Source organism: Taeniopygia guttata, chromosome 5 (assembly GCF_048771995.1).
Source record: "Taeniopygia guttata chromosome 5, bTaeGut7.mat, whole genome shotgun sequence".
Classification (NCBI taxonomy): Eukaryota; Metazoa; Chordata; class Aves; order Passeriformes; family Estrildidae; genus Taeniopygia; species Taeniopygia guttata.
The window spans coordinates 30,002,947-30,015,491 of record NC_133030.1 but is presented as its reverse complement, the minus strand read 5'-3'; the positions used below and the strand labels follow the sequence as shown (position 1 = coordinate 30,015,491).

At 44.8% G+C, this 12,545-nt stretch overlaps 1 protein-coding gene across 9 annotated transcripts in view; it reads left to right on the top strand.

Annotated features, from left to right (window-relative positions):
* RGS6 (regulator of G protein signaling 6) overlaps window positions 1–11,212 on the top strand; it is a 254,356-nt gene extending 243,144 nt beyond the window's left edge. For 4 of the 9 annotated variants that reach the window (XM_072930066.1, XM_030274402.4, XM_072930067.1 and 1 more), the window contains one exon: window positions 2,053–5,844. In XM_072930066.1, the coding sequence (XP_072786167.1) occupies window positions 2,053–2,205 (153 nt within the window). In that variant the 3' untranslated portion in view covers window positions 2,206–5,844. Of the gene's footprint in view, window positions 1–488; window positions 1,279–2,052; window positions 5,845–6,791 lie in introns of those variants that run through there. The other 5 variants (XM_030274407.4, XM_072930068.1, XM_072930062.1 and 2 more) reach the window with 2 other exon arrangements.
* Window positions 11,213–12,545: the final 1,333 nt, after the last annotated feature.

The window sequence follows — 12,545 nt, the reverse complement described above, 5'->3', positions numbered from 1 at the left end:
TATTTCATTTGAGTCACACACAAGCCCTGGAAGACAAAAGCTGGTACCTTCTCACTACAGACAGTTCTAGCTGCAGATACTAAACCACGACCTTAGCAAAGTGTTTGGGAGGGAAGGTGTGCTTAGCCCCTTCTGTGATTTCAGCCAAGTTTATTTTGATACTCCAGGGAGATTTGATATTTCAGTGGTGCATCCATTTTCCTCTGTACAAAACATTTACATATCCGGTTCCCAGTTGTGCTGAAAGCTGTCAAACAAGATGAGTCCTTTGCACAGAATCACACCCTGCCCAAGAGGCAAACCAGCAACATTCAGTTAGGGCATTTCTGAGGTAGCTTGAAAATGCAGTCTGCAATATCACTATGTACTGGCTGCGGTGATCCATCTGCTTCTCTGTCTTCCTGGGTTTTTTGTCAAAGGGAGGAAAAGTTGCTGAATTTGCAGTCCATAGACAGCTTTGACCAATGCCAAAACTGTTTCACTCTCAGCTATACAGTCTGGAGCCCAGACTGTACCACAAAAGAAGAGGATCCTGCTCGTGGTGCTGGTGGGATGGTGGAGGAGGGCTGCAGCTATTGTGAAGCTCTGCTAGGAGTGGGTGAATACACAGATCCTGGTTTGTGCCATATGGAGTGGTGTACTGGTATTTCTCCAAGCAAAGTGCAATGCCTCATTTAGGAAGCGTAAGAAATCCTCACAACTTAAAATGGGAATAGATGATACTGATTTTAACTGGACTGACGCTCTGAACTGTTCCCATAAGAGATATGACCTAGAAGAGCAAAAAAGCAATATCAAATGTGGGCACATAACCCATGGTGGTTGAGCTTCACTGTGATGGACAGGAATGGCAAGAAGCTCAGGTAACTTGTCAGTCAAGCCTTAGAAGAGGAGTGGGGCCCACTCTGCAAGAATTTGGGGGTAACTCATGAGACTGTGCTGGCAAGCACACAAGAGCATTCCACATGCTGGGAGCATCTGGCCCCACCTTACCCTCTACAGCCACTTTGCAGCTCCTGTTCTCAGTTTGTGTCAGTGTGTAATTGGTGGTATCGTCCAACACATTTTGTGTGCTAATTTATGTTATTTATGTTCATAGTTTATGTGTCCTTGTTTATTTTGTGTTGAACTAAGTTATTTTCCAGTATTGTTTATGTTTTAAATTCCATTTCTTATTTAACTTCATTAATTTATGTTACACTTATATTATGTTGACAATGTATATCTTAATGAAAAAGATCTAATAAAAAGAATATTTTTAAATGGCGCAAAAATAAAGCTCCCCCGGCTCTGCATTGTAATATAACATTGGAAACCAAACAGTGCTGGCAGTGCTAGGGCCATAACAATCTCTTCAGAAGTAAAATTTGGTTGCAGGACGTTGTCTACCACTGCCAAATTTCTTATAGTATATTAGTTAACAGATTGGAAAACTGAGCAGTGCCTGTGATCATGTGAAAAACCTCAGATTCAAGTCGATGGAAGGAGAATTATCTCACTTCCACTGGAGATGCAGACCAGCCCCAGTTCTCTGCAAAGGGGATGGGGCAACAGTGCTCCCCAGGAGATGAGTTCTCTTCCAGGAAGGTGATGCTTCTGGCTGGAGCAGATTGCGCAGCAGACTGGGAAAAGGAGAGCCCTGAACAAAAATGAGAGTTAGAAAGCAAGGAGTGGGGCCAGCTGTAGCAAACAGAGCCCCAGGCTGGTGAGTGGAAATTGTAGATGCGAGCAGTCAGCGTGAAAGCACTTTGGTCTGTATGACATGGCAAAGGGGAGCCTGTGCTGCCATCGCTCCTCTCTCCCACTGCTGCAGCCACAAAGTTCCTTGTGGGATAAATCCTGCTTGGGTGTTCAGGTAAGTTGCTGACAACATGCATGGGAGCTCTGGCTTGTGCATGCTGGGGTGAGGAATGTCTGCATGCTGAATTGCTCTGTGCTGGGCAGATCATACCAACATTGTGTGAAGCCATAGGTACTGGACAGAACAAAACTTCCTATTGAAAAATATTTTTTAAAGTTCCCACCCTTTGCTTCTCTCTCAACTGTGCAAAGTGCTGGTTTTGGCCGATAAAAGCAAGGAGCAAGACGGAAACTCTGCTGGCTCATACAGAAGGTTTGAAAGGAGTGCTGTCCCTTTTTTGCATCAAATCCCACATACCCCTTTTTTCCTTCTTACTTGGCTTCTTGCCTATGTTAAATTGCTGAATTTTGCTTCATTAAAATAATTGCTGATTGCATTTTACACTTTGGCTTAGTAGCTACTCAGCAAGGGCTCATCCACTGAAGTGCTAACCGTCTCCTGTGACCTGCAGGTTAATCTTTATTTTAGTGGGTCTCAGTGAGCCCTGATGGTCCACAAGTGCTGAGATCCAATCCTCTGCTGGACATGTAGCCAAGCAGTGAGGAAGTCATATTTGGAAGTCATATTCTAGGGGACAGTTTCATTATGTGTTAAGTATTCCCTGATTTTTTCCTTAGGATACTCCAAACTCAGATTTTACACTGTCTTTAAGAAGTGGCTCTTGTCATGGGGGTGGTTCAAGGGCAAAAAAAAAAAAAAAAATTAATTCAGCAGCATAGAGATATGGAGATAACTGGACATTACCTTTACCAGATGCAGTGAAGCTCTGTGTCATCCTTGCCTGTAAGCTGTGGAACAGCTCAATTGCTTGCAGGACATGAGAGAAAAGGAAGCCTTCCTGCATCCAAGACAACACACAACATATGCCATACAACATATGCCCTACTGCTTGTGCTATGCTGTTTCAGTGACAACAGTCTGGGCTTTTAATTGTTGTAACCCTAATTAGTAGTGACAAATATTTTAGGACTGGAGTACAAGGATTTCTTTATAGACTTTAGAATCCGATGTAAAAAGGTTACTCCTTACATCCACTCTAACCTTGCCTTAAAGTTATTCAGTATATACATGTGGCACAGTAAAAGAAGCACTGAAGTGTGCTGAGCTTGAGATGGTACACTTTCCAAATACCCTGCCAGCCTAGCTTAGATGAAATTTCTCATGGAAATACAGCAGTTGTTGCTGACATTCTCTTCCAGTGGAGACAGGAGAGGTAGAGACAGCCACTGGTTTCATGCTAAACAAAGATGTGTGTAAGGAAAACATGATTTATTTTGGTTGAACCTTTTTAAAGAAACTAGGTGTTGTTTGTGCCAAACTTTCACATCATAATCGGAAACGTTCTTGCTGTGTCAGATATATCCCCAAGGGAATTCCATCCATTCCACACGGTAGACGAGACCCAACATGCTCTCCTAGACCTATTTTGGCATGTGTTATACCCAATTAAGAACTATTTCAGCCACCTCCAGCTTCTCGGATCAGCCTTTCACCTGACTGACTCAGGCATTCACACTATGCAGCCTCAGGGAAGGGTTGTGTGATCACAAAGAATACAGGGGTGCATCTCACCTCTGCTGTATCAAGGTGGACACAGGCCACTCTCTTGTTTACCCAGACGCCTTTTTCCCACACCCTAAGCAATGACACTAAAGCATGCTGTCACCATCCTGGACTCTTTGCCACGGACACCCTCTTGGTAAGCAGGCACAGGTAGGTTTGGATGGACTGGCTGGGGGTCCTGGGAGAGAGCTGGCTGCCTGCCGAATGAGCTGCTGCCCCATTCCAAAGAAGCCATCGTGTGTGCTGCACTTAGGATTTTCTCAGTCAGCTGATGCAAACCTTTTGTGTCTCCTGATGTGCTTTGTGCCCTAGAAGCCCTGCAGGGCTAAACCTGAAACAGATACCATGGGCCAACCCCTCAAGTGGTGTAAATCAGCAGCACTTCGGTGAAAACAACTGAGTCATGTTGATTTATATCAGCAGGTGGACTGCAGATCCCATCCGGCTTTTCCACCTGTTATACACTGTTTTGCTCCCTTCTTGTTCATTTTAGTAATAGGAAGGAGATAGGAGTTTTCCTAATGAAATGAAGTTTTTTTCCTGATCCTCTTTTATTTTAATGAGGAGGTCTAAAATGAAATAATCCTAAACCGAACACCTGCATCCCACCAAAGCCCAGCCTGCTGATATCCGTATCCCTCAGACTCATGCTGTGAGGCTGACACTTGGCCCTGCATTGGGTTGAAACAAAATCCCCTGCATCAGTATGCCTCTAGTTGGGGGCTGAACATTACAGCACTTTTGCTTGTAGTCAAAAATGTCACAGCATTAATCCCTCTATGCATTTTCAGGGATCCTTTTGCCATCTGTCCTAGCACAGAGGTGAACACAATAGCCGAGCAGACAGCATTGCTGCCTAGTTCTCGCTGCCTTAAAACAGAGCTTCTTGCACCCATCTGTTTGCATGTCCCTGCCCATGAGGCCGTTCCCTGGCGCAGCTATCCTCCCAGACAGACGGGCTCTGCACTGGGGACTCATCTCAGCCTGCAGGCGGGAAGTTTGCTGCAGTTCCCAGGGTAACGCCTTTCCCATGAGATGGGGAGCTGCAGATGGAGGCCACTGCTTTTCCCCGCAACGAGAAGCAGTTTCCACTGGGAAACCCATGAGCGAAGTTTCGCTCTGCACAAATCACGGCCATTGGCTCCGTTTCCAGCCCACCACCTTCTCCAGGGCAGCCGTCCCCTCTCCTCATCCTGGCCCACCACCGGCGTTTCTCCTTCCTGCTTGGAAGACAGGAATGTTGAAATGGGGGCGGGACGTGGAACAGTGTTTGCTCCTCAGCCCTGCTGGAACCTGACTGCAGGGAGCTGGCGTAGCCCCAAGCCACCTGCCTGTGAGAAGATAACAAGAGGAGCTGCCTGTCGCAGATTAGTAAGAGTCTGACTGAATAGGCATTATATAAACCAAGGATTATTTGTTATTTTTTTTTCTAAGGAAGTATCCAAATATTGGTGGAAATTAACTTTTTTATTTTCTTTCTTCTAAACTCAGCAATATTATTCTTCCAGGAATTAACGTCCATATCTTTACCCTCTTCCTATAACTAGGATTCAGGGACTCATAATTCTTTAGCGCTCTCTCTCTGGTATTCCTCAACAGCAGCAAAATGACAGCCCTGGTCTTAGCCCCCCAAGCCATGTTGCCCTGCAGAAGATTTGGCCACCCCCTGGGGTAGCACTGGGCCAAGCTTTACAACAGTGCATTTAAAAATAGTAATAATCAAAAATTTTATTTATACTACAAAAACAAAGCAAAACAAAACCAACCAACAACAACAACAAGCCAAAACCCAAACCTGCATGTCTTGAATGGTGTGTCTGCAGTGCTCTGGGATGGAGCTGGCCATTCCCATGCTGAGCCCTGTGTGTGAGGCACAGAGCAATGGCTGTGGGCCTCTCCTGCCAGGCAGGAGAATCTGCATGATGACAGTGTTTCCTGCAGCCAACTGCTGCTATACAGAACCCAGACAGATTAGGCCGTGTGTGCTCATGCAGCTGAACAAATTATTTGGTGAAAGTCACAGATCTCAGTAATGAAATGCTGCTTCTGTAGGGAATAGCTACATCCTCCTGGAACAGCCCTACATAGAAAGATATTAGAAATCAAAGGGAAGTAGGAAGTGTTTCTCTTTTCCTAGAGTGATAACTTGTTTAAAAATATTTATTTCCAATAGCCTGCTAATTTTTACATTTCAAAATTTTTTCTACATTTTGTGCTTACTTATTTTCACTGGATAATCAATTTCTCTTGGTCTTTTTGTGGCTCTTTCTTTGAAACAGCAATCAGTAAGTCTTCTTATTGCAAAGGAAATCTTGGCTAAATATAGTAATGGAGAGGAGGTTGTTTAAGAGCTGCTAGGTGTTCTACAGCTCTCTGGTATTCCCTGAATGTTTATTTCAAGCAAGACTTTTTTTTTTTTTTCTTTAAGAAAAACATAGTTTTTCAAGAGGAAATACAGCAACTGGTGAAATACCTAAAATAGTTTTTCATTGTTATATCACTAATTGCAAAGCCATCAGTATTCCCTATGTGGATATACCCTGTCTGCAAATGGAGAACACTGGCTGCAGATCCTGAAATAGGTCCTGTAGTTCCTTTGCTCCTGAAACCATGGTCTAAGTTAGGGAAGGAGTTCAGATGTGCAGGTGACCTTCCTTCTTCCTAGTCCTTGGTCCTGCCAGTGGGAAAGCTCACGTGGATGAAAGCAGGGCCTGAGCACAGCTGCCACACTCTTGCATTGGTGGTTTGGAGGAGAGCAGAGGGAGGGCAGGGAGGCCAAGCAGGAGAGAACAGGCACCAACCCAGGAGGCAAGTGTCCAAGGAGTGTGCCAAGGTGAGTAAAAGCAGGGCAGGAACAGGCTAAACTGTTTCTGAAGTTACTTTTTTCCTAGACCTGCTCGTGGTGGATGCTGTGCAGCTGATACTGATTCACAGACTGTGGGAGGGACATCCCAGTTTTCACAGCAGCCTTGGTTGTGCATCCCTCCCCAAGCTGGGTAGAGCTCTGCACCAGGACAGCACTGGGCAGAACGAGTAGCAGTGAGTGTAGGACAGGGCTTTGTTTTTACCAGTTCCCATGAAACTGGAAAAAGGAAATATCTTCACGAGACAGGGTCCCAGGGCACAGCCTTGAGCGATAGCCACTGGACATGATTAGATACAATTCCTCCTTGCCAAACCACTTTCTTGGGGCAAAATTGCAGGCACATGAAATTCTAGAGGCAGGCTCACCCCACCTGTCTCCCTTGTCAGGAGAGTCTAGTGCCCCACTCGGGGGGAAGGCTCCTACCCCTCACTCCCAGAGGAACTATTCCAAGACACCACTTACACCTCTGGATCTTTTCTGTCTGTTTGTCCCTCCCTCCAGGGAAAGTCTCTGGCAAGCAAGCGCCTCACGGGCCTGATGCAGTCCTCCTGACAGCTCCAGCCGACCGCCCCGCGGGAGAGACAGCTGGGACCACTGCCGGGGCCGGGGCATTTCAGGGAGAGCAGGTCCCTGCAGGGGAGACAGCCTGAGCAATTGGAAGCAGAGAGCCAGTGGAGCACCTCTCTTCACAGTTTACACCAACACTTCCCTGTCTGCACAGCTCCTTAAGGACCCTGAGCTCTGTGCAGGTACTTTGTTTCCAACTGAGGTTTGGAGAGCACTTCACCATACACGGGAGGTCGACAAGGCGAGGGCTTGATGTCTAGTAATTTAAGGAAACAGACCCAACCACAGCTTGGAGAAAGAAGAGCCAAGAGAGATCAGTGTTTCTCCACATCTCTTTTCTCCCTGGCACAAACGTGACTGTAATAAGATGGTGCCACAATCTCACTTGCTCCCTTTCATGTGGCCGTCTGGATCCAATAAAATATCTGGATATTTCAGCTGGAAGCTGCTTCTCCTTCTCACAAAATCCCAAATGCATTTCACCTGCAGATTCACTGACTTTAACTTGTTTTTTCTTTCCTATGTTTCTCCTCCTTTAAAACAATGAAAAAAAAAAAAAGAAAGGCACTATTTTAAGTTCATCACTCATTGTCCTTCCAATAGCATGTAGCATATCCAGAGATGATGGCAAGACCCTTATCTGAAGTCAGGAAAGCAGGAGTGGTTTTCATCACCTGAGGATCCTTCCCCTTGAGTCAGACTCTGATCCTGGTGCAAATTCTCTGACGACGGCGGAATCATCCTGTATGTGCACATAGTGCAAATGTGATCAGACTCTCAAAAAGTCAGATGCTCAAAAAGTCATGTGTGAGATGTGCAATGCACACACAAGCACACACACACACAAGCACATACACACACACAGAGTATTTTAAAGTAAGTTGGTTTCTATTTTATTTAATTTTCTATTTATTTAAGATTTTGCATACCTAATCAATGATGCATGTTCAAACTTTTCTCCAAGCAAAACAAACAGAACTCCAGCTCTCCAATCAGAGAGGGCCAAAATCCACTCACTTGTGTCCAGGGAAAGTCAACTCTGATGTGGGCAGGTGTCAAAATTCAGCCTACAGTGAGGAGAGAATTCATGGCATGAATGGGCAGGGCACTGGGTGCCAAGTGACCCTCCCTAAACAGCAGCACACCCAGCTCATCACAACTGACCCTGCTGAGAAGCATCATTCTGAGAGTGAAATTGTACCAATGGACAAAATGAGCTTCCACTAAACTCATCTGATGTGCAGCCCATGAATGCAACAGCAAAAGATGGCCCAGTAGCTTGTTTCAAGCTGTTGGAGGTCTGGAGGTTAGGATGAAGACAGGACTGAAGTGGCTTTTTTATGAAATCCACTTACACTAGCTGCAGCTAGGAAAATGGCCTGCATTCACATACAGTATACTAGCTATATAAAAAAAGAATTTCAAGACTCAGCTGATTCATAAAATCTCCTATATTTTGTTAGCAGTTCAGATCTGAAGCATACATGAAACTAGACATTTCTTGGTCTTCTTCACTCATGCCAGGGCAAATTAACTTTTTGTACAGGTGGTAGAAACTGCTATGTGGTTACAAGTCTGCATTCCTACCTAGGTAAAACCATCTAGCTAAGTAAATAGCTGGCTAGCTACAACATTCCCTTCTGAGGCAAGTATTATTCTAATATCTAAGGTCTATGTATGCACAAAAACACGCCAGCATAGTATCTGTCAGAAAAAGAACCTTCCTCTTTGCCCATGACAGTTCTCATTCTGGTCTCTCTTTTCCTTCCTGCAGAAAAGTCCTAATATCAATTATACCTAAGGTCCATTCTCCTGCATGAATGTACAGTAGACTACTGAGTATTATCTTTGTTCTTTACACATGCCTATACCCTAAACAGCCTGCTGTCTGAGGCCTTCAGACCAAATTCATCCTACATATACATGACACACAAGCAAGTTCCAGGACTGCAGAACCGTGAATGTCCCTGACATTCTTGTGGTCCCCTGCCTCTGAAGAGGAAATTTGGTCCCCTCCAAATTGTCACTTAGCTGTCCTTGCAGGACCTATTTGTCCTCCGTTGCCCACACAGCCAAAGGGTCCCTTTGGGAAATAGCAGGGTTTTGTAGAATAGGTTCACATGTCCATTCATGCATATGCATATGTGCCCCCTTGGTCATCCCTACCAAAATGCAGAGGTCATCTCTTCTCAGAGCCTTGTAGATGGTGTTTTTATCTCTGTCAAACCCTCCAGTGCCATGCATCACTGGAGCTCTGTAAACCAACAGCTGCTCTCACTCCAAGCTACTCTGCTGCCAGTGCTGCCCAGCCACAAGGCATTTCTCATGGGAGGTCTGTCTTGTGAACCCTCCAACCGGTCTGCAGAGCATTCCTGAGCAAGATGTACACATAAAAAATGAAACTGGTGTGTAGCAAGGAGCAGGGATAGTAAAGTGGTACATGTGGCTCTCGCTTTGCAGTGAGTTCCTGACACTGGAGAGGTCATCTCCTGGAGGAAGGATGGGGTAGCTCCACGGAGGTACTCCTCAGGTCCTGCAGCATGAGAACACATGTCGGCAGGACTGGAGAATGCTGGTGGGCGATGGGACAGGTGGAATTTGGGTTATGGTCTGTGCAGGCAGCAGAAATGCCAGACTTTAACCTGGGGATGTGCTGCTGCCCTGTGAGCAATACACTCTGCTTTGTCTTTCAGCTTTATTCCTGCAGGACAGTCATGTTGGCTGCCACAGTATTTTGCCTGTGGGGAATATTCCGTGTTTGAACAGTTGAGCACATGGAGGGAATTCTTACAGACATGGAGAGTGTGCATATGGGCATGCATCAGGGGGCCTGGATGCTGAACAGCTTGCCATTTAAATGCACACTCGTGCAAACTAATCTGCTCATCAATGGCTAGCTGAGCGGACAGAGCCGCATATCCTCTGGAGGGAAGACAGCTCTGCTCCTCACTTCCTGACTAAATTTCTCCAAAACAAACATGAGAGTAGACAAGGCCTCCTCCTGGGAATACATATTAACTGTTCTTCACATGTCTTTTACTTCACATATGGTGATACTAACATGTAACTACTTCCACATGAACCACATCCTTGAATTATTGCTTTTTAATGACCTTGCTTATTCCAAGTGATGCTACTTTTGTACACCCAATGGTATCCCACTGAGCATTGCAAGCAGTAATCTGCTGCTTTCTAAGCGTCCAGTGTCTTCCAACTACCTCATCATGCTGAAGATGAGTTAGGAAATCAGCTTTCCACCTCTGTTTATGTTCTAAATGGGATCATATCAAGGAAAGACAGTCTGGAAAGCTCCTATAATGTCCAAGCTGTGCAAGCTAGCTACAAAACTACCCATACTTACAGGGCTATGGCTGTGAAATATGGCTGTGCACTGTTATTTGGATAATAGAGTATCCAGAGCACTCATGGCTATTGTGGCAAAACAGCAGCAGGACAAGCACTAAGAAAGGTTTGACGAGCCAGTGCAGACAGTGTTAGGCTGAAGCAAATGGATTAATGTACTCTCAGTATAACTCAGCACTAATCCCATAGAGTACTGTAATAAAATGGTAGCAGGGCAGCCATAAAAACTAGCAGTAAACTGACATAATAATACTAGAATAAATGTAGCAATAAGGTAACACAGGCCACTGCAGTAAAGTAGCATTTTGATAATGCAGCAATAAGACACAACAGGATGCTGCAGTAAATTAGTTTGGGGAATAAGGCAGTAATAATAGTGTGTGTGGACAAACAGCGGTACATTTGTACCAGGTACTGCAGCAATAAAGATAACACAAGATGTCCTAGTAATAAGTTACTACAGTAACAACAACATGATGCACTGTAAAGTTATATCAGGATGCTTCCATGCTGCAGTCAAATCGTACAAGAAGTGGTAGTGAGACAATGAAGACAAAATATACCCCATTTCAGACTGCAGAATGTGAATCAGTTTTCTGCACCGTAACCCAAATTCTGGAATAATCTCAGCAATAACAATCCTCTTATTCCCGCTTTCATGGAAGCTGAGGCAAGAGTGTTCCCCCACCCAGACAATTTGAAAACACAAAATGGACTCATTGTCTCTTCAGCCAAATTGTCACAGACTGTGGTGAAGTTCTTTGTTTAGTCCTACTCAGGTGAAACCCTGGTGGTTTTGGTAAGTCATTTGTCTTCAAAAAGATTTGGGTCTCTCATCTTCTGGCATGGGTGATGCTTTTAGCCTAAAATTATTTCTGGTTTGGGTGGGAGAAGGGGAACCCAGGTACAGAACACCTGACTGTACCAGTCTGTTTCCTAAAATGCACAAATAAATGGAGCATCCTGGAAAAGTCAAAGCAACAAAGACCAAATCTGTTCTGTCTGTCATGCACTCATGCACACAAGAATAATCCTCCTGGAACTAGTGCAAGCCCTGGGTGCATCCATGGGCAGGCCTTGGCCTATCCCTGTTCTCAGTGTCTTGTGTGACACTGAGAGTGACAGAAGCAGTGTGTCTATCTTTTCAAGTTTTTCCATTTTTTTTCTTTTAATCTAACCTCACGCTCTGTATGAAATGGTCTTGAAAAAAAAATTAGTTTGCCATAACACATTATGCAGCATCATGGGCAAGGGCTCGGTCTGTCCAAGGAATATGCTGTCTGTATACTCTTCAGTAGAGGGGTAAAGCATTCAGAAAAATAACCAGCAACCACTGTTATACTCAATAATCATCAAGAATAAGGGCTTAGTCAGAGCATCTACATCAACAACAAGACTTGAGTGAAGTGTGTGTGCTAGATAAGAAGATGGTCTCCTGGGAAAAGGATGGAAATAGGGCACAACTGCAGATTTTTGACTAGCAAGAGCAGCTCACAGCTTCACAAGTCTCAATGGATACAAATTTCGTGCTACATCTTTCTGACCCTTTGCACAACTTGGCTATAGCTTTGTGTGGCTTCTTCTGTCTCTAGGTGACTGCTCAGTTCAAGTTTGGAGCAGTGCTCTGATACACCTTGGCTTGGCTCTTGCCTTAAACTCCTTGGCTTGCTTTTATTGTGGTTTAATGATTAAGCAGGATTATTAAAGTAGAGCTCACAGTAGGGCAAGATAGGCTAGGTTATCATGATTATGTCATTTAAGCTGTGAGCAATTTTGAGCTTCTCAGCACTGTTTATAACCTGAGACCGGGAACAAGCGACGTGGCTGCTCAGCAGAACAGTGAGCTGGTGAACAATACACTATCTTCATGCCCACACGTACTTTGAACTTACTGCTGAGGAGAAATGCTTTGTAGTGAGAAAAGTAATCTCACGGCAGGGGAGAGTCAGACCTGATCAACTTTTTCATGTGATACAGATTTTGCTTTGCCAGCCCCTAGCATCTGCAAAGCTCGCAGCTAAGAGCCAGCAACCTCATAATCCTGCTGCTAAGCTTTGGAAACAAGCTTTTCAAAGGCTGTCTTTACACAGCAGTGCTATTACTTGAAGACTTTTAATGTGAATTTATGGCTATTGCCACAAGTGTCAGTGTAGTTGCCCTCTGTATTTGCAATAGGAAATTGTGGATTCACCCCACACAGAGGGTGGATGTTAGTGGGCAGAATTTAGGGATGTACCAGTGCCTTCCTGTCTGGGGACCCAGAAGATATGCTGAAATATCTCATCTGGCAGAGAACTCTCTTGTGGGCAATGGCATTGTACCTTG